At 52.8% G+C, this 21,533-nt stretch overlaps 2 protein-coding genes and 1 long non-coding RNA gene across 3 annotated transcripts in view; 2 read left to right on the forward strand and 1 right to left on the reverse strand.

The window, feature by feature from the left end:
• LOC144485546 (uncharacterized) overlaps nt 1-11,150 on the reverse strand; it is an 85,319-nt gene extending 74,169 nt beyond the window's left edge. Inside the window, exon 1 of the mRNA XM_078203679.1 lies at nt 9,848-11,150. Coding sequence (XP_078059805.1) covers nt 9,848-11,150 — 1,303 coding nt within the window. The remainder of the gene's footprint in view (nt 1-9,847) is intronic.
• On the forward strand, nt 1,049-3,093 carry LOC144485560 (uncharacterized). Its single transcript, XR_013496176.1, has 3 exons — nt 1,049-1,233; nt 2,417-2,731; nt 3,028-3,093. It is a non-coding gene; the product is annotated as an uncharacterized LOC144485560 (long non-coding RNA).
• Nucleotides 3,922-9,349, forward strand: LOC144485537 (scavenger receptor cysteine-rich type 1 protein M130-like). The gene is made up of 7 exons (XM_078203672.1): nt 3,922-3,958; nt 5,631-5,945; nt 7,026-7,343; nt 7,429-7,485; nt 7,583-7,894; nt 7,978-8,073; nt 9,255-9,349. Exons 1-7 carry the CDS (start codon nt 3,922-3,924, stop codon nt 9,347-9,349), a joined length of 1,230 nt encoding a protein of 409 aa, XP_078059798.1.
• Nucleotides 11,151-21,533: the final 10,383 nt, after the last annotated feature.

Below are 21,533 nucleotides of genomic sequence, written 5' to 3' on the forward strand. Positions count from 1 at the left end.
TGACAGAAGGAGATGTTGTCTAGACTCAGTAACCAGTAGCCTGCGACACTCTCACTGGACTATTTTCCAGAACAGGAGATCCTTTCACGGATGCAGTTCCCTGAATTGCCGATTCCATTCCAGATATGGACTGACCAAAGTTTTTGCAGAAACTCTCCCCCCCCCCCCTCCCCGCCCCCGCCCCCCATTTCATAGTCGAGCCATCTAAATAGAAATGCTAAAATTCCAGGAGGATTTTTGATTACGTTTTGCACCTGGCCTTTGCATTTTGTGATTTGTACACATGGACCTTCAGTAAAGCTCGAGTGTTGTTTGCTAATCACCATTGAGACGTTCTGGAATCCACCGTTTCATTTCTGCTTGAAGTCCTCTCAGAACGTTCATTCTCAACACTCCGAAAAATAAATATAGAATTTCGTTTGATGCCTATCAGTTAGAACGTCCCTGGGCAAATAATTCCATATGTTATTGATTCAGGTCCGCCTGTTGCACATTGTGATATTTCCCATCACCAGGCGGTAGGGGGCAATTATACTCAGAATTTATTGAGATAAACCAGCGCTCGGTTCAATTTAAGGGAGGAATGGGGAAGAGTGTTCCAGAGGAATCGCTGTGAGACTGAACACGGCTTCTGGAGAGTATAATAGTTGACACCTATTGAACTTAATGAAACATCTTTAATTATAGAATTTCTTAATGCAGAAAAAGGACATTCAGCCCGTTGAGTCGAACCGACAGAGTATCTAACCCAGGTCGCACCCCACGTTTTTACTTCGATCATTCCCCTGAATGTACATCTTTAGATTAAGGGGCAACTAAGAGGAACCAGATTCAGAACCAATCATGATAGAATCTAATTAAGCGGATGTGAATACTTTTTGATAATAATTAGTGTGATTCTGATCTGTTGTTATTCAGCCCACAGATTTCCAAAACTAGTATTCGGAGCTTTCACATGCTCCGGCAGATTGGAGATCCATAGCAATATAGAATCTGGCACAGTGTGTGACCTTGACTTGGATTGGAATGACGCCAGAGTGGTCTGTGCTGAGCTTCAGTGCGGAGTCGCTATTTCCGTTAGAAGCGGGGCTTATTTTGGAGAGGGCGCTGGATTAATATGGAACGAAAGATTTGAATGTAAAGGCGGCGAGACAGGCCTGACGGACTGCACCCTTGTTCCTGTAACTCGGTCCGAGTGCACCCACAGGAACGATGTCAGTGTGATCTGTTCCGGTGAGTGCAGACTTGTGAATATTAGAAAAAAAATTCTTAATATTTCAGCAATGGAGAGATTACAGTTCTCTTTCTCTCTAACATGGTCATACCTAACCAGAACATAAGAACATAAGAACATAAGAAATAGGAGCAGGAGTAGGCCATCTAGCCCCTCAAGCCTGCCCCGCCATTCAATAAGATCATGGCTGATCTGACGTGGATCAGTACCACTTACCCGCCTGATCCCCATAACCCTTCATTCCCTTACCGATCAGGAATCCATCCATCCGCGCTTCATATTTCACTGTAAATTTGTTGTAATTTTGAAACATTATTTTAAAGTATGCACCTTTTTTGCAAATCAGAAATGTCTGCGTTTTTATTCGTGGTCTGAAATGAGCAGATTATTATTGTTGATTTAGTACCTTGGCTAAACATAGGCTTCTCTTAAACATTTGATATGACATTATTTGTGGAGCTGTTGGGTAGACGTACTCTGCATCCCAAGCCATGAACCCACTGCATGGATTATAGCAGACAATAACTGTGTTTGCATTTTAAAGAGGTTATTGGCGCAGCAGAATAAATGAAGCGTTTTATATTTCAAGTATCTTGCATTAAACAAAATAATTGAATGAGCTCAGTAAAGGCATTGCAAGTGCATGTTTTACATCCAGCTGTTCAGGTGGAAAATTGTACGAATGTGTAGAGGAGATTTCAAAGCATGGATAACGTGTCAATAATGTGCATAACCTCCAGAATAATACAGTAATCTTTCGAACGACATTTATTTTCTGAATTATCCGGTCCGAGATTCTGTCTAATTTTGGAGGTGCACTTACCATTTTATGCTCAGCTTATTGCTCCAGAGGATATCGTTTTATAATTGCATCGTCATGCAATGCTTAAACACCGTGCACTTTATTTAAAATGTATACTGGACCTGCTGCAAAGACAGTATATTCTGCCAATGGCACATGAGCTTTTCTCTTCAGGATGGACTGTTCTCTTTGGGTTGAAGCACCTTCCTAAAAGCATCACACATAATGTTCATTAGTTTTATATGATCTTTTGTGAATATTGGGCAATGATTGTAGATGCAGATGTAAAGTGTGTTTTCCCGTTTACAAAAATAAACTGTCATGTGTTTTTCTAATTTCGATGTATAAATTATTTGGGTTTGTGTTTGTACGTGAAACAGGAAATCATGGGCCGAGATTGGTTGGTGGAAAGGACAGGTGCTCCGGCCGTGTGGAAGTGCTGCATGGAGAACACTGGGGGACGCTCTGTGATGCTTACTTTGCTTTCGAAGACGCCAGTGTGATCTGTGAGCATCTTCAGTGTGGAGTGGTAGAGAAAATCCCGAGAGGTGCAGCCTTTGGGAAGGGAAATGGCCCAGTGTGGAAGGAGAACTACAGCTGCCGCGGGAGTGAGTCCTGGTTGTGGGAGTGTCCGATTTCATCCGTGGAAGAGTTTAACTGCTCACATGAAAATGACGCCAGTGTCATCTGCACGGGTGAGTCCCGAAAGCAAAACACGTGGTGCTGGGATTAGTGAGGATATTTCTGCATTTAACCGCCCAAATGCTACCCCATCCTTGAGTTCCATAAACATGTATTATTCATCCGCTTATCAATGTATTTGCTTCAAATATGGAGCAGCCACGCTGGCTGTTCAGCCTCCTGTCTGGCTGTGCTCAGCAGCCTCTCATGACATCCTTCACCGGGGAGAGCGGCTCTGGCGAAAGGTAATATTAATTTGAGTTAATTTGCTGCACTGTAACCACTGGTCTCCATGTCTTTCTTCGCCTAGATGAAAACTGGTCACTGAGATTGACGAATGGGGGAAGTCGGTGTGATGGGCGAGTGGAGATTTACCACAATCACAGCTGGGGCAGAGTGCACGACAGCCTCTGGGATCTGAATGACGCGAACGTGGCCTGCAGACCTCTTTTTAGGTCAAACCAAGTAAACAAACTCAAATTAAATCAGGACAAAGTAAAAGGGGCAGCTCCCCAAAAAGGAGGGGGAACAGCCCGAACAGAAATCAAAATGCAAAGGAAACTTAAAAACATCAAATTAAAATGTGGTTATTAGGGTCAATAATGCACCCCAACCCCTGCGGTGCCCAGCGGGCGCGGAAAGCGTCAACCTCGTCCGTGGACACCGCATGCTCCCTCTCCAGGGACACCTGGCCGCGAACGTAGCCGCGGTAGAGGGGAAGACAGTCAGGATGGACGGCCCCCTCGATCGCCCGCTGCCTGGACCGGTAAATGGCGCGTTTCGCCAGGCCCAGGAGCAGGTTCACGAGGAGGTCGCCATCCCGACCCTCCCCTCTCCGCACCGGGTGTCCGTAGATCAGGAGCGTGGGACTGAAGTGCAAACAAAACATCAATAAAAGATTCTTCAGGAAAACATAAAGGGAGTGCAGCCTAAGACACTCAACATAGACATGGTCCACGGACTCCACAAGGCCACAGAAAGGGCAGTCTTCGGAGCCCGTGAACCAGTGAATCCTACGGTTGTGCGGAACTGCTGCATGCATCACCCTCCACCCCAGGTCCCCGACGTAATTGGGGGAGATCCCTCCGTAGAGGGACCTCCAGCGGGGAGAACGTGGCCTGCAGACAGCTGGGCTGCGGCGAAGCGGAAGCCGCCTTTTACAATTCAAAGTACGGAGAGGGTGAAGGGTCTGTGTGGGTAAACGATGTCCGGTGTGAAGGGAACGAATCGCATCTCCGAAAGTGCAGCACATTCATATTGAACCCGAATCGTAGTGACAGCATCGGCGTAGGGGTTCTGTGCTCAGGTGAATAAACAGGTCACTTTTCCAGAAACATAAAGGGAAAAATGTAATCTTGGTCAACTGGGGAATATACTTTACTTCTTCCTCGGGAACACGTAGCTGAGATATTTCACACTGGTGCTTGGATGCAGGACAGGACGCCCCGGAAAGAAAAATAAAACATAATAGTTTGGAATATGATGACAATAACAATTTAATAAAATCATTTAACAACTTTACAAATCTCCAGGTAACTTCCCTCTGTAAATTGAGACCAACACAACTAAAGACAAATCGGCAATGGGGACTAATGTGCTGATCAGTGGGGTGGGTTTCAACAGCACAACGAAGAGAGAGGGGGCCACGTTTAAGAAGGGGATTGCAACCTTGTGTCCCAGTCACTCACATAATGACTGTTTAAATAAGTATGAAGAAAGGATTGCTGCATGAAGCGTCAGATGGGAAGGAAAGCCAAAATCTTAGTTAAAGGTAATTTATTGGTAACAAGTAAGGCTGACATGAACACTGGAATGAAGTTACAGTGAAATTCCCCGAGTCGCCACAGTCCACCGCCTGCTTGGGTCAATGCACGTCTTTCAGAATATGGGCGGAAACCGGAGCAAACCCACGCAGACACGGGGAGAATGTACAAATTCCACACAGACAGTGATCCAAGCCAGGAATCAAACCCAGGTCCTTGGTGTTGCGAACACAGCAGTGCTAACCACTGTCTACCGTGTGGATTGGATCCATGAGCGGTGATTTTCATGATCGCTCGGGGTAGTGGGGCTGGCTATGACAGAGCGGTGAGCAGGAGTGGAGAGCATCGATATCTCTGAATATGACCATGATATTTTGAAGCCAATTTGTATTGACGGAAGAGAGTCCAATGCAGATCAAATAGCCAGGGCTGGTGGTGCTGTTGGTCAGTATGGGGGCAGGGGAAGGGATTGGGGAGGGAGGGGGTGCGAGTGCGGGTTATTGCGTGCGCTGGTCGCGGCTGGTGAGTTGAAATGTGCACTGTTCGTTTCGAAAAGTTCTGATTGCATTCACGTGTTTTGGAGGGGCGTCCATCAGAGTAGTTTTGAAATCTGCATTCTTGAGATAACAAGGAACTGATGAACATTTTGGGTGAGTTCGCAAGAAAGGACACTGTCTGAAAGGTCAAGTCGCTGCCAGCCGACTTGCATATTTGCAGTACCTCTGATATGTTCCGATATATATGTGTGAACTGGTGAAGTATCTAATGAAGTTTGCATGGCAAAATGAGGCAGTGAAAAACAAAGAATCAAATGTCTGCTTAAAACATTCTGTGTGGAACAACTAATTACCACAATTACATAATTGATGACAAAGCAATACAAGCTGCAATGAGTGGGTCAGATCCAAACCGAAAACCGTCGCATCATATTACCGTTGGAAATGTGAATATCGAGAAGATTTGTAAACTCTCCATCATTTATTTTCCCTCCGAACAGAAACTGTTTTTTCTAGAGCATAGATTAATGTCGCTGTCAACGGCAGTTAAAATGCAGGTTTTAATTGAGCTGGAAATTATACAATAGTTTGAATTTAGCAACGAGATGAATATGTTTAAGAAACATAATATGAAACTTTCATTATTCTATTAGAACACAAGCAGTTAAGGCTCTCTGGCGGTGGAAGCCGATGTGCGGGCCGACTGGAGATTTATCACAATGGGACCTGGGGCTCAGTTTGTGATGATTCCTGGGATCTGACAGACGCTGACGTGGTTTGCAAGCAGCTGGATTGTGGACACGCATTGCGGCTTCCTCTTCATACATCGGCTGGACCTGACGCAGACCCAATTTGGTTGGATGAGCTGGAATGCTCCGGGAGTGAATCATTTCTCTGGGAATGTCCCCATGCATTGTGGGGGAACCACGACTGTAATCATAAAGAAGATGTGAAGATCATGTGCTCTGGTAACTGTCCTAACTTCAGTTACATTAGAACTTTCATACATGAGATATGTTCCTGATATACCTAAGGACGGCGCTTACCCTTCTGTCAAATCCCTCTCTGACTTTTTTTATTCTGGGCGTAATTATTGCTAAAGTATTTCGACAGCCGACTTCTAATGTGTTGCCTTATGTTTCTTTATCCCTCATTTCCTGACATAAATGCATCTTCCACTTAATATCACTGACTATTCTGATCACGAGCCTTAAGTTTCATCAGGTTATGTGTAAAATGTTCCGGATAACGACATTATTTTGCAAAGATATTTGATTTAATCACTTATTTCTCAAGAAGCATGCTGTCACTTTATTCTTCGCATCAAAATTCGCTCCATTCCACTTAGCAGGACGAAAACTAAGTTGTCATTGGCATGTGTATCCTGCCTGGTATTAACATTTTGATACATACTTTGCAGTCCTCTTCAGTATTAACTATACAAACCAGTTTGCTGCCACAAAAGACGTTCATTTTTACTGCCGATTACAAAGTCCCAAGGAGCAGCGACCGCAGCGCCAATCCATGTGAATCTCACACCGGAACTTTTGCTACTTAAGTAACGAGAAACTTTACAAACTTTTTAAATTTACTTTTATACTGAATGCCTAGTTTCCCATTGTCTTTCATGGGCTTTCACTATGGGAACTTTTTGAACCTCTTCTGGTAGTCTGCGCACAGAGCATAAAGCATTGGCCCTCTCACCATTCCGGCAAGCAATCAATCTTCCCCCTCCTTTTTGGGGAGCTGCCCCTTTTACTTTGTCCTGCTTTAATCTGAGTTTGTTTATTTGGTTTGACCTAAAAAGAGGGCAAGCAATCAATCGGGTCCATCATTCAAATATTTCGATTGAAATTCAATGTTGCTTATTCTTGATTATATCTGTATTTCTGTGACCTTTGTGAAATAATTATGGCAAACCGTGAACTCAACTTAGACATATATATATATATACATATATATATATATGTACATATATATACCCACAGTGCACTGTGGATACAGAATTGTTAATTGAACCATGTGGTTATTTATTACTTGCTTGACAGAGCACAAAGAGCTGCGTTTGGTGAAGGGAAAGCATCGCTGTGAGGGCAGAGTGGAAGTGTTCTATAATGGGACCTGGGGAACAGTTTGCTCTGAAAACCTGTATCAAGATGCTGGAACAGTGATCTGTAAACAGTTAGGTTGCGGCACATTCGTTTCCATCGACTATGACGCTCGCTCATTCGGAGAAGGATCCGGACCTATTTGGTTGGATGAGGTCGAGTGCCTTTCACACGAGTCGACCCTTTGGCAATGCCAGGCAGACCCGTGGGGTCAACACAACTGTCATCATCGGGAAGATGCAGGTGTCGTTTGTTCAGGTAACACAATCAATCATTTTGCTTGCAGGTGTGATTTGAAATATTGATGTAGCTCATGGAGTCAGCATGTTTATCTTATCAACAGGGGGAGACACACCGAAGCAAGAGCAGGACAGTGCAAACGGCTGCAAGCGAGAATCAGGTTCTTTCTCAACTTTAATAAAACAGCTACCTGATTGTATTCCTCTCTTGTGCTACATCAAGGTTAATAATTTGTTGATTATCTTTGACAAATTTAGGGCAAAGTTTGCGCTTGGCTGAAGGTAACAACAACTGCTCCGGGAGATTGGAGGCATTGTGTAATAGAGCCTGGGGCACGGTTTGTGATGATTCTTGGGATATGAACGATGCCAGTGTTGTCTGCAGACAGCTGGGCTGTGGCTCTGCTCTCGAGGCCACAGGAGGGGCCGCTTTTGGGCAGGGTAACGGTACTGTCTGGCTGGATGAGGTGAAGTGCACCGGAAGCGAAGCCTTTCTGTTTGACTGCCCTTCTTCGTCATTAGCTCAAGCTGACTGTGATCACAAGGAAGATGCCAGTGTGATTTGCTCCGGTAAGTGTTCCACTGATCGGTTCCGTTTGGGACTGTGCGACGTTGTCCGACCCATTTTTGATGAATATAATCCATGTTTTCAGATGTCTTTCTGACCAACAATGCAAATAATTGTGCTCTTTTTACCATGTCTTCATCAGGTCCGGAATTATCTCCGACTTCTCCGTCCACACCTTCAGGTATATCTCTGTAATAAATATCAATCACTATTCCAGCTAATTTTACATTGGGATAAATAATTGTCACACATTGGCATTGCCTTAATTTTGTCAATTTCTAACGACATTCTGAGTGTTTGCTGATCATATAAGTATTTAAAAACATTGTGGACATTTTATCTCACAAAACTTCCTTGAATCTTTCATCAAGGACATGAAGATGAAAGCGCCTCCATCCCTCTGGTGATCTGCATCTCACTCGGTGTCCTGTTAATCTGTGAGTTAATCGCCCTTTTGGCAGTAATGCAGAGGAGATCATCAATAAATGGTAAGGCTCGAATCATATCCCTGAACCCACGCTGAGTCATGGATGTTGCTTCATACATCAGAGGGGATTCTCTGCCGTTTTGCAAAGAATGACTTGGGTACAATTCAGAAACAACTTAACTGAGTATTGGCCAGCAAGTTATTTCAAGCCACATGAGAAACAGTAAAATATTACATATAAATGAGGGAGTTATCTACATTCATATTCCTCCTCCACCCACCAGTCCATGAGACATGGAATGGGATTTATCTTTGTTGCAATACATTAAAACGTTGATTGCAAGAAATTGAACTCTGATGGCCGGCACTCTCTGGTATTAAAGGCGATGGCAGCAGAGATAGTGGGTGCATTAGTTATGATATTCCAATTTTCATAGATTCTGGAAAGATACCAGTGGATTGAACACACGCTGATCTGACACCCTTATTCACAAAAGGAGAGACGCAAAAAGTGGCAAACTGTAGACCACTTATTTTGACCTTTGTGGTGGGAAGTTGTTGCAGTCAGTCATTAAGCAGGAGATAACTGATCAATGGAAAACAAAGCGGAATTCACCAGGGTCAGCTCGATTTTATGAAGGGCAAGTTGTGTTTGACAAACTTGCTACAGTTTTTTGAGGATTTAAACAGAGAGATGGATGATGGGAATCACGTGGATGTGGCATATCTGGATGATAGAAGGCATTGGACAAGAGTGTTAGATCCCAGGGGTTGGGCACAGAACATTGGCTTGGATAGAGGATTGATTGAGTGAGAGAAAGCATAGGGTCGGAATAAATGGGTCCTTCTCTGGAGTGAAATTGACTGTAACACGACGGATGACGCCGTTTTCAGTTTTCATCTGTTTACAACCGATTTAACTGACCTGCGATTAGGGCCAGAATGCAACATAGCAAGATTCGCGGAGGATCCGAAGATGAGTGGGAAAGCAGGCTCTGTTGAGATTATAGAGGTTACAGTTGGATATTGACAGGCTAGGAGAATGGGCCAGAATGTGACAAATGGAGGTTAATGTTGATACGTGTGTGGTCATCCATTTTCACGACAAAACATTAAAAGGGTAAATTATTATTTATATGGGAAGCGCATTCAAAGTCTGTCAGTGCAGAGGGATCTGGGTGTCCTTGTGCATGAATGACAGAACATGAACATTGGATGGGCATTTGAGGGGGTTTCAAACAAAAATAGTGACTCTTAACTTCCTAACACCCTGTCACTCTGTGATCCGTGTGAAATTTGAAACCGGGTATTCGCAACAAGACTCAAAGAGCATCAGCCCACTGGAGGCAAAGTCATGAGACCGGCCAGTCCAGCAGAAAGAAACCCTCCGACCCTCCCCATTGACCAACTGTGAGAATGAACAAAATGCAGTCCTGGATGTAATTGAGAGCAGAAACTATAACAGCAGAATCCAACCCCTGGAATCACTCGTGAACTTGTTGGTGTCTCAGCAGGTGGGATGAAAGACTGAATCTTTTCTCACACACAGAGCAGCTGAATGGTCTCTCCCCAGTGTGAACTCGCTGGTGTATCCGCAGGTGGGAGGACCGAGTGAATCCCTTCCCACATTGAGAGCAGGTGAACGGCCTCTCCCCAGTGTGAACTCGCTGGTGTCTCAGCAGCCTGGATGAATCACAGAATCCCTTCCCACACTGACAGCAGGTGAATGGCCTCTCTTCAGTGTGAACTCGTTGGTGTATCTGCAGGCTGGATAATCGAGTAAATCCCTTCCCACACTGAGGGCAGGTGAATGGTCTCTCCCCCGTGTGAACTCGCTGGTGTGTCAGCAGGCTGGATGACTGAGTGAATCCCTTCCCACACTGAGAGCAGGTGAATGGCCTCTCTCCAGTGTGAACTCGCTGATGTATCTGCAGCTGGGATGACTGAGTGAATCCCTCCCCACATTGAGAGCAGGTGAATGGCCTCTCCCCAGTGTGAACTCGCTGGTGTATCTGCAGGTGGGATGACTGAGTGAATCCCTTCCCACACTGAGAGCAGGTGAATGGCCTCTCCCCAGTGTGAACTCGCTGGTGTCTCCGCAGGTGGGATAACAGAGTGAATCCCTTCCCACACTGAGAGCAGGTGAATGGCCTCTCCCCAGTGTGAACTCGCTGGTGTGCCCGCAGGTTGAATGACTGAGTGAAACCCTTACCACACTGAGGACAGGTGAATGGCCTCTCCCCAGTGTGAACTCGCTGGTGTGTCCGCAGGTTGGATAATCGGGTAAATCCCTTCCCACACTGAGAGCAGGTGAACGGTCTCTCCCCAGTGTGAACTCGCTGGTGTGCCTGCAGGCTGGATGACTGAGTGAATCCCCTCCCACACTGAGAGCAGGTGAACGGCCTCTCCCCAGTGTGAATTCGCTGATGTATCTGCAGCTGGGTTGACTGAGTGAATCTTTCCCCACATTGAGAGCAGGTGAATGGCCTCTCCCCAGTGTGAACTCGCTGGTGTATCTGTAGGTGGGATGACTGAGTGAATCCCTTCCCACACTGAGAGCAGGTGAATGGCCTCTCCCCAGTGTGAACTCGCTGGTGTCTCCGCAGGTGGGATGAGTGAGTGAATCCCTTCCCACACTGAGAGCAGGTGAACGGTCTCTCCCCAGTGTGAACTCGCTGGTGTGACTGCAAGTTGAATGACCGAGTGAATCCCTTCCCACACTGAGAGCAGGTGAATGGCCTCTCCCCAGTGTGGCTGCGCCAATGAGCTTCCAGCAGAGATGGGGCTCTGTATCTCTTACCACAGTCCCCACATTTCGACTGTTTCTCCATGATGCAGGTGTCCTTGCTGCTCTCTTGGGCGGACAATCAGTTGAAGCCTCGTCCACACACAGAACACGGGTACAGTCTCTCCCCGCTGTGAATGGTGTGATATTTATTCAGGCTGTGTAACTGGTTAAAGCTCTTTAGTCAGTGCACTGGAACACTCTCACTCGAGTGTGGCAGAGTGTTGGTACTTTTCCAGTCACACTGATGTTTGAAATCTTTTCAAATCAACAGACTGGACAACAATTTCTCCTTCTAGATTCAAAGTCCGATGATATTCAGCTCCCAAGGAATATGACTCTGTCAGATCTGACGTGACGTTTGAGATTTCGGCCTGTGATTCCTCTTTCAATATCCTGTAAAACAAGTTTACAAAAGTCATCAGTGTCAGTACAGGATAGAAATTCAGAACAGACAGTTCTAGTTTCTATGGAACATTCTTTCCTCTCTCATTCCCCAAAAAGCTGTGAATCTCCATCCCACACACTCTCCCTCCATTCTCATTCTGCTGTATCTAATATTCACCCTCCCAATTCTCCTGAAGGTGCTGATTGAGGCTGATTGACAGATCCATGCTCACTGCTTCCTGTCCTGGACACAGAGACCATAACAAATAGGAGCTGCAGTCGGCCATTTGGCTCATCGATTCTTTTAAACTATTCAATGAGATAATTCGTTCATCTACCTCAGCATCATTCTCCCCACACTAAACCCATATCCCTTGATATCTTCAATATCTAGAAACCAATCAATCTCTCTCTTGAAAATAGTTGATGACTGAGGCTTCACTGTCCTCAGGGGTTGAGAATTCCAAATCTTCACCACATCTTTGAGTGAAGAAATCCCCCTCACATATTAGCTTTTGCTCCATCTTCTTGTCTGTTCCCCATAACCCTTGACACCCTTGTCAGTCAAAGATCTGTCTTACTGGAATATATTCAATGATCCTCAGCCTCCACTGGTCCCTGTGGAAGAGAAATCCAAAACCTCACAACCCTCTGAGGGAAGAGATGTCTGGAAATATATAACGTAGCTACAGTTCCATATTACAAGATATTCAGATCCCAAGGAATATGACTCTGTCTAGAGGTGACAGTTGAGATTTTTGCCTGTGATTCCTCGTTCAATATCCTGTGAAATGAGTTTGCAAAAGTCATCACAGTCAGTATAGGATAGAAATTCAGAGCAGACAATTCTAGTTTCTATGGAACGTTATTTCCTATTTCATTCCCAAAAAGTTGTAAATCTCCATCCATATCTATGGATTCTATTAAAAAATGAAAGTGGATGGACACTTGAAGGAAATAAACTTTCAGGAGAATGGGGATATAGAGTGGGAATGGGACTGGAATGTTATACAGAGAGTCAGCATGGACTCGAGTTACCGAATGGATTCCTTCTGTGCTGTAATGACTTTATGACTGGAAATGTATAACATCGCTGCAGCATTATATTGGAATGCAAGAAATAATAATTAATGCATTTTATTACAGAAACATAAATAATGTATCTAATCTGGGTATCATATAACACTAGACGTATCTCTGTTCTATATTAACATACTGTCCCCTTAAATGTCAGCCATCTCCTGGGGAAAGCTGCCCTTTTATGTGAACATTAGGAAAAAGACCATCCTTTTAGACAGACAAATAAATGTGTCACGCTGAGGGAGCAAAGGATGTTTACCAGGCTGATTCAGGGAATCACAGGACTGATGTATGAGGAGAGATTGACTAGGTTAGAATTGTTTTCATTGGAGTTCAGATGAATGAGGGGGGAGTCTCAAAGAGACTTATAAAATTCTAAGGGTCGAAACAGGATAGATGCAGGGAGGATGTTCCCGATGGAGTCCAGAACCGGGGGTCACAGTCTGAGGATTCAGGGTAGACCATTTAGGACAGATTTGAGGAGACATTTCTCCACCCAAAGAGTGGTGAGTCTGTGGAATTTATTACCACAGGAAGTAGTTGATGCCAAAACATTGAATGTATTCAAGAGACGGCTGGATATAGCACTTGGAGCGAATGGGATCAAAGGTTATGGGGAAAAAGCAGGTTTAGGCTATTGAGTTGGATGATTAGCCATGATTGCAATGAATGGCGGAGCAGGCTCGAAGGGCCAAATGGCCTCCTCCTGCTCCTATCTTCTATGTTTCTATATCAATGTCTTCAAGAGAGAGAGAGAGAGAGACCTGGGCCAATCTTTCCAGAGTCTGCAGCTTCCCTGGATTCACTTCCTTTCCCTTCAGTTGCTGCAAGTCCCCAATTTCCCCCAGAATGAGAAAAGAAATCGAAAGGGGGAGAAAAGAAAGTGTTTTACTCACAGATTTTGGCCTCTTTAAAGGAATGCAGTGCCAATTTGCAGATAGCACAGAAAGCCAGCAAAGGGACCCTGCCGAAACCCGGGATTGAACCAGGGACCTTTAGATCTTCAGTCTAACGCTCTTAATTGCTTGCACTTAATTGAAACAGGAGGAAGTTTGAATCTGCCTGAAGCTCAATCTTCAATCACACAAGGCCCGCGCTCTGATTGGCTGGAGGACCAGAATCCTTCCGGTCCTCCAACTCTTCCCATTGGCCAGAGCTGGTGAGAGGCAGTGAATCAAAAGTGCGCATGTGCGCGTTTTGGGGGAATGCGCATGTGCGGGTGTGGGGCGGGGCCCGGGACAAAGCCGGCGCACTGACCATTGTCTGTCCGGGTCTTCCAGCCTGTCCCATTGGACAACAGCTCAGCGCGGCTGGAGGACAAAGTCCCGCCCACCCCCACGTGGGGCTCCGCCCCTCATTGTCTGTCTGTGGGGGCTGACCAATGGAAACACTGGAGGACCGGAAGGATTCTGGTCCTCCAGCCAATCAGAGCTCCCCATTGTCTGAATGCGGAAGTGGGACAATGAGCTTGTTCAGCTGCCCATTCCTGCCCAGCAAAGCTGCTGCTGCTTCTCTCGGTCTGAATGGAGATTGAACTTCAGACGGCCTGAAACGTGCCTCCTCTGGGGTAGCGCCTGCACTTTGTTTCCGGGGTGGGGTGAGTTCACGTTCGCCCGTGTAGCGGGGTCCCCGGGTCGGAGCCGGGCGGAAATTTTGGGTTTGTTTTCTTTTTTTTTTGTGAGTACCTTTATTTTTCGTTCTTCCTCACGGAGACGCCCGGTTTTTGTTTTGTTGGGTTTGTTTGTTTGTTTTTCGTTCCCTGCGGGGAGGGAGGAGGGAGGTGAGCTGCTGCTTGCCTGTTGCCTGGCCTGCCTGTCGCCCGGCCTGTCTGCCTGCCGCCCGGCCTGCCTGCCTGCCGCCCGACCTGCCTGCCTGCCGCCCGACCTGCCTGCCTGCCGCCCGACCTGCCTGCCTGCCGCCCGACCTGCCTGCCTGCCGCCCGACCTGCCTGCCTGCCGCCCGACCTGCCTGCCTGCCGCCCGACCTGCCTGCCTGCCGCCCGGCCTGCCTGACTGCCTGCCTGCCGCCCGGCCTGCCTGACTGCCTGCCTGCCGCCCGGCCTGCCTGACTGCCTGCCTGCCGCCCGGCCTGCCTGACTGCCTGCCTGCCGCCCGGCCTGCCTGCCTGCCGCCCGGCCTGCCTGCCTGCCTGCCTGCCGCCCGGCCTGCCTGCCGGCCTGCCTGCCTGCCGCCCGGCCTGCCTGCCTGCCTGCCGCCCGGCCTGCCTGCCTGCCTGCCTGCCGCCCGGCCTGCCTGCCTGCCGCCCGGCCTGCCTGCCTGCCGCCCTGCCTGCCTGCCTGCCTGCCTGCCGCCCTGCCTGCCTGCCTGCCTGCCTGCCGCCCGGCCTGCCTGCCTGCCGCCCGGCCTGCCTGCCTGCCTGCCGCCCGGCCTGCCTGCCTGCCTGCCGCCCGGCCTGCCTGCCTGCCTGCCGCCCGGCCTGCCTGCCTGCCTGCCGCCCGGCCTGCCTGCCTGCCTGCCGCCCGGCCTGCCTGCCTGCCTGCCGCCCGGCCTGCCTGCCTGCCGCCCGGCCTGCCTGCCGCCCGGCCTGCCTGCCGCCCGGCCTGCCTGCCTGCCTGCCTGCCGCCCGGCCGGCCTGCCTGCCTGCCGCCCGGCCTGCCTGCCTGCCTGCCGCCCGGCCTGCCTGCCTGCCTGCCTGCCTGCCGCCCGGCCTGCCGGCCGCCCGGCCTGCCTGCCTGCCGCCCGGCCTGCCTGCCTGCCGGCCTGCCTGCCTGCCTGCCGCCCGGCCTGCCTGCCTGCCTGCCGCCCGGCCTGCCTGCCTGCCTGCCTGCCGCCCTGCCTGCCTGCCTGCCTGCCGCCCGGCCTGCCTGCCTGCCTGCCTGCCGCCCGGCCTGCCTGCCTGCCTGCCTGCCGCCCGGCCTGCCTGCCTGCCTGCCGGCCGCCCGGCCTGCCTGCCTGCCGCCCGGCCTGTGGAGGGTGCGCTCTCCCCAGAGGGAGGGAGGAAAAGAGGACAAGGAGTGACTGGAGGGGAGAAGGGGGGGGGGGGGGGCGAAGGCGTTTTTCTCTGGACTTTAACATCTGCAGTGGGGGGGGGTGAAGACCCCGTGGCCTTTTTTGAACAGTGTGCGCCCAACAGGGCCAGAAAGCCGAAGTCCCCCACCCACTGCTGCTGCCCCCGGGAGCGGCACCGCCTCCCCTTTTCCCTCCTGACTGGGGCACCGGCCTTGTGCCTCATCTCCCTCCTGCTCCTCCAACCTCCTCTCTCCCTCTCTCACTCCGGGGAGAGAGCACCTACACCCCTCCCCGCCTACCCCACCCTGCCTTATCTTCCCCATCCCACATACACCCTGCCGTGCATCTGGGCAGTCTCGGGGTGGGTGTAGCACTTCCCTTCATACGATGGCGACATCACCAGCGTCGCCGGTGGCAGGGCCTTCTCGGCCCACCTATGCGGGCGTGGCGGCTGCCAGAGCCCCCGCCGCTCCCAAGGCCCTGCAGCCATTCTCCCTAATCACACGGCAGCTCGGGGTGAAGTGCTACGCCCACCCCGACATGTCTATCGAGGCCTGCGTTAAGGCAATGGCTGGGGTTGTCGGCCCCTCAGCCATTGTCGCGGCCTCAAAGATGTACGGCCGGGCCGTATTCTTCCTGAAGGCCGAGCGGGCGGTTCGCCTCGCCCTGGAAAAGGGGCTCACGGTGGGCGGGACGTTCCTGGCGGTGGACCCTTTGGAGGCCACCGCCCACAAGATAGTAATATCGAACGTCCCGCCCTTCCTACCGAGTGAGCTCCTCCTCCCCCACCTCCATCTACTGGGGGAGGTCAGGTCCGGGGTGCAGCCGATCCCGCTTGGCCTTCGGGACCCCTCCCTCCGCCACATATACTCCTTCCGGCGCCAGGTTTTTGTCCGCCTGGCCCGGGAGGAGGAACTGGAGGGAGGTTTCAATGTCCCCCACGAGGGGACCACGTACCGGGTCTTTTGGTCCGCGGACGGTGTGCGGTGCCATGCCTGTAAGGAGGTGGGGCACGTGAGGAAAAACTGCCCCGTCTCCAAGGCCGCCGACCACCAACCCAAGGCGGCCGCAGCTGGCACCGCAGCCCCCTCTCCCCCCAAGCGAGTACCATCTGCCCCCCCGCGAGGGGAGGCCACGCCGGCAGCAGCTGCCACCTCAGCTGCCGGCGGGGGGGAGCGGAGCCCCCGCGCGACCAAAAGGCCCAGAAGGGACCCGCGAAAAAGAAGGGGGGTACCGGAACCCCGGCCCCCAGGAAAGGCACCCCAACCACCCCGGCAGCCGGCTCGGGGACCGCCTCAGTCTCCACCTGCGCCCCCCCCCCCCCACCACCATCTGCCGGGCCCGTGGGCTCTCCTGGGCCTAATGCTGGGTCCGGCGCCCGGGATCATGGGCCCGAGCATGGGGGGGTAAGCGACCCCGAGCCGGCAAAACTGGCGACGCCGCCACCTCGGGGGGACGTGACGGGAGAGCAGGGGGGGCGCGGCAAGGCGAAGAGGGAAGGAGGGCGAGGGGCCTCGCCTGCCCGAGGGCAGGTTAACAAAAAGAGGCGGGGCCCCTCGGGCACCGTAGAGTTCGAGGTCTGCGTGCCCCTCCCCCCTTGTGAGTCATCTCCTGCCGTGCCCCCACCTGTCTTTGTGCCTTGTCCCCAGAAAAAAGGGGGCAAGGCACCCTGTAAATCGAAGCATGTGCTGCCTCAGTCCCCCGGCGAGGAGTCTCCGGGGCCGGTTGGCAGCGGGGCCCCCACGGTTCCGTTCCACCCGGCCGGTTACAACCCGGAGTTCTTCTTCAGTCTGTCGGGGGACTGGGGCGACACTCCAATGTTCATGTCCTCGTGCGGCGGCGGCGAAGAGACGATCCACTCGTCCTCTCCGTCCCGACCTTGGACGCTGGACATCCCCAACCTCAGTCCGAAGGATACACCGGACCTGGGGGGTGTCCAAGCGTCTGGGGCGGGGGGGGGGGCTGGGCCGCCGTCGCACGGGGGCCCGCAATCCGGGAAAGGTGAGCCCGGGGGGAACCCCTCCTCCACCGATCCTGGGGGTGGGATCGGGGAGGGGCTAGGGCTAGTTGGTGGCTCCGTGCCGCCCGCCGTACGTCCTGCGGCGGGGGACTCGGAGTCGAGGGGCGACCGCCCTGAGGAGGTCAGCGGCTCGGTGGAGGGCACGGGGACACTTTCAGAGTCTGCCCAGAGCGAGGCGGGGGACTCCCTCGTGCCCCCCACCGAGTCGTCCCTCATCCCCTCCAAGGACCTCAGGGTCTTTATCCGTAACCATTCCGGTCGCTCCGACATAATCCAGCTAGCCCTCGGCCGCTGGCCGGACCTGGCGCAGCTCGTCCGGTCCGTGAAGGCATGCTCGCATGCCTCCGCGGGCCTGGAGAAAATAGAGCGGCGCTGGGTACTGCGGTTCCTCCACAGGCTCGAAAAGGTGGGGGGTGGACTGGTGAGAATTGCGCCAGCGCCCCCCCACACACCTAGTTAAGTGGTGACGGTGGCACAAAGCTGCTGACATGAAGGTGACCATAGCCAGCCTCAACATCAACGGCAGCAGTGGGCCACACCGCAGGTTCCAGAACTTCTCGGTCCTCCGTGACGGGAAGTATGCGGTGTGTTTCCTGCAGGAAACCCACACCGTTCCGGGAGACGAAGCCCAATGGCTCCTGGAGTGGCGAGGGGGGGTCTACATGAGCCACCTCACGCTCGCTTCTTGCGGGGTGGCTATCTTGTTGGCCCCGCGTTATAAGCCGGAGATCTTGGGGGTCAAGGAGCCGGTGCCAGGCCGGTTGCTGCACTTGACGGTCCGTGAGGGGGGCGTGGTCATTCACTTGCTGAATGTCTACGCCCCGACCGCTGGACCGCAGCAAACGACTTTCTACGAGAAAGTGTCCGCTCACATCGACACCATCGCGGGGGGCGAATGCATTATCCTCGGGGGAGATTTCAACTGCATCCTCGAGGCACGGGACCGCACCGGCCCCTGGCTGCGCACTCCGGCGGTGGTGAAGTTGCGGGACCTGATCGGGTCCCACGACTTGGTGGACGTCTGGAGACATCTCCATCCTGGCTCCAGCGCCTTCACTTTCGTGAGGCCTGGAGTCGGAGCGTCCAGGCTCGACCGCCTTTACATTTCGAAGGCGCACGTGTCCGGCGTGTCCTCGGTCTCCATGCGGCCGGTGTCGAGCACGGACCACAGCCTGGTGTGGGCGGACTTTGCGCCGTCTCGCATCCGGCGGGGGTCCGCGTACTGGCACTTTAACAACACGCTGCTGGAGGACGAGCGCTTCCTGGACTCGTTCCGTCGATTCTGGGCCGGCTGGAGAAGGAAGCGGGGAGGCTTCCCCTCCTTGAGGCTCTGGTGGGATGTGGGCAAGACTCACGTCCGTACCTTCTGTCAGGGGTACGCGAGGGGGTCGACAAAGAGGCGGAAATCCAGGCTCGAGGAGTTGGAGAAGGAGGTGCTCGACCTGGAGGCACGTCTCAGTCGGCCTGACGCGGACCCGGCCCTGCGTTCGGAGTACAGGGAGAAGAAGGACGCGCTGCGAGACCTGCAGCTTGCCAGGTCTCGCGGCGCGTACGTGAGGTCGCGGCTCCAGTTCCAGGTGGACCTGGACCGCGGCTCCCCCTTCTTCTACTCGCTGGAAAGAGGGCGGGCTAACCGTCAGCAGCTCCTTACGCTGCTGGCCGACGACGGTTCCCCCGTCTCGGATCCGGAGGGCATCCGGGCCATTGCCCGGGAGTATTACACCTCGCTCTTCTCTCCGGATCCGTCCAGCGAGGATGCCCGCAGACTTCTGTGGGAGGACCTGCCGCAGGTCGGCCCGGAGGGCGTCGGCAGGCTCGAGGCCCCTACCACCATGGCCGAGCTGACCGGCGCCCTAAATGGCCTCAGCCGGGGCAAGGCCCCTGGGCTGGACGGGCTGACAGTAGAGTTCTTCAGGGCGTTCTGGGACGTCCTGGGGAGCGACTACGCGGGGGTCCTGGGGGAGAGCGTCCCCCCCCCGAATTGCCCCCCCCCGAATTGCCCCCCCCCCCGAATTGCCCCCCCCCCCGAATTCCCCCCCCCGAATTGCGCCCCCCCCCGAATTGCCCCCCCCCGAATTGCCCCCCTCCCGAATTGCCCCCCCCCGAATTGCCCCCCTCCCGAATTGCGCCCCCCCCCGAATTGCGCCCCCCCCCGATTTGCGCCCCCCCCCCCGAATTGCGCCCCCCCCCCCCGAATTGCGCCCCCCCCCCCGAATTGCGCCCCCCCCCCCGAATTGCGCCCCCCCCCTGAATTGCGGCGCCCCCGAATTGCGCCCCCCCGACTTGCGCCCCCCCCCGCTTCCCGTCTCCAGCTGTTCCCACCAGACACAAAAACCGCTGCTGAATCTCCCCCCCCCCCCCTCCCCTTCCTGCCAATGCCCTATAGATTCCTCTCTCAGCTCAATCCCCCCCGAACCCTTCTCCTGAACCCACTCCCAATCCTTTTAAACCCGCCACCCTCAGTCTCTCACCCCCAAATTCCCCTCCCCCCAAACCCCTCCTTAATTCCCCACTCCAGAAACCCACTCTAAATCCCTCCACTTCAACGCCTCTAACCCTCCCTGCTGCCCAATCTCTCTCGGCCCCTCCCCCCGATCCTCTCTGCCCAATCTTCTCCAATCCCACTCTAATCACCCCCCCACTCACTCTCTCTCAGGAACTCACCGCCAAAGCCCTCTGAGCCACTCCCAATCCTTCTCAACCCGCTGCCCTCAATCTCCACTAATTCCCCCCCAAAACTCCTCTTTCCCCCACCTGATTCCCTGTCCCTCTGCCCGATCTCCTTTAATCCGACTCTGTAAGCACCCCCTCCCCCCCGCTCAATCTCTCTGACACCCACTGCCAATCTGACTCTCAGCCCCCTGAATCCTCCAAGTTCCTGCCCCAAATCCTCAGCCCCCCCCCCCAAAGGCTCCCTTTGCCCCCCCCCTGCCAAAATCAAGCCCCCAATCCTTCCTCAGTCCTCCCCACCCCTGAATCCCTCTGAGTCACCCCCCCACTCCGAATCGCTCGACACCCCCCCAATTCTAACCCTGATGCAAGGCCCCACCCTAAATCCCTCTCTGAATTTCCCCCCTCCCAAATCCCTATAAATCCACCCCGCCCTCAATCCCTTTCCCTCCACCCCGACTCGCCCCCCTGCTAACTCCCTCTGACTCCCTACCCCATCCAGACCCTCCCCAGATTCTAAGCCCCTGAGATTCCTCTGGAATCCCCCCTGAATGTCTCCCGAGATCGCACCCACCCTCGCCACATTCCTCTGCCCCCGAATCCTGCTCCCTCTCCAATCCCACCCCTTCTATCTGTCTGAGCACCAAACCATGTCTTTTAATCCCCGTAAACCCCCCAATCCCTCCTGTATCCCTCAGAACCCCAGAAATCCCCCTCTGAGCCCCCTCTTCCCGAATTCCCCCCGATTCCCTCCCTCTCAGCCCCGCTAAATCCCAAAGTCCCCATGAGACCCTTAAATCCCCCTGAATCCCTCTAATTCCCGACCCTTAATCCCTCCTGTATCCCTCAGAACCCCAGAAATCCCCCTCTGAGCCCCCTCTTCCCGAATTCCCCCCGATTCCCTCCCTCTCAGCCCCGCTAAATCCCAAAGTCCCCATGAGACCCTTAAATCCCCCTGAATCCCTCTAATTCACAATCCCTGAGTCTCCCCCTACATCCCTCTCCACTCTCCCCCTTTAATCCTCCTCAATCCCCCCCCCACTCCAGCCAAATCTGTCGTCCCTCCTCACAATCCCTCTAAATCTCCCGATCCTTCCCTCTGAGCCCCGTATCCCTCTAAGTTCCCCTCTTTCCCCCCCCGCCCCTCTCAACCTGGCAAATTCCCACTCCCTCCCTGTGAACAGCCTCTGGACTGACAGATCCCCCCCTTTCTAATTAGTACCCCCCCCTCCGTGCGTCCATCCCCGTCCACCACCCCCCTGTAAACAGCTCCTGGTGGAGTTGGATGTGGAAACTCTGCCCA

This window comes from Mustelus asterias, unplaced genomic scaffold (genome assembly GCF_964213995.1).
Source record: "Mustelus asterias unplaced genomic scaffold, sMusAst1.hap1.1 HAP1_SCAFFOLD_198, whole genome shotgun sequence".
NCBI classification, from domain to species: Eukaryota; Metazoa; Chordata; class Chondrichthyes; order Carcharhiniformes; family Triakidae; genus Mustelus; species Mustelus asterias.

Coding starts and splice junctions, on each gene's coding strand:
- LOC144485537 (XM_078203672.1), top strand. CDS start 3,922: ATGTCCGGTGTGAAGGGAACGAATCGCATCTCCGAAA. Junction 3,959..5,630: donor AACGAATCGCATCTCCGAAA/GTGCAGCACATT, acceptor TTATTCTATTAG/AACACAAGCAGTTAAGGCTC. Junction 8,074..9,254: donor TTCTCCGTCCACACCTTCAG/GTATATCTCTGT, acceptor ACCTGCGATTAG/GGCCAGAATGCAACATAGCA.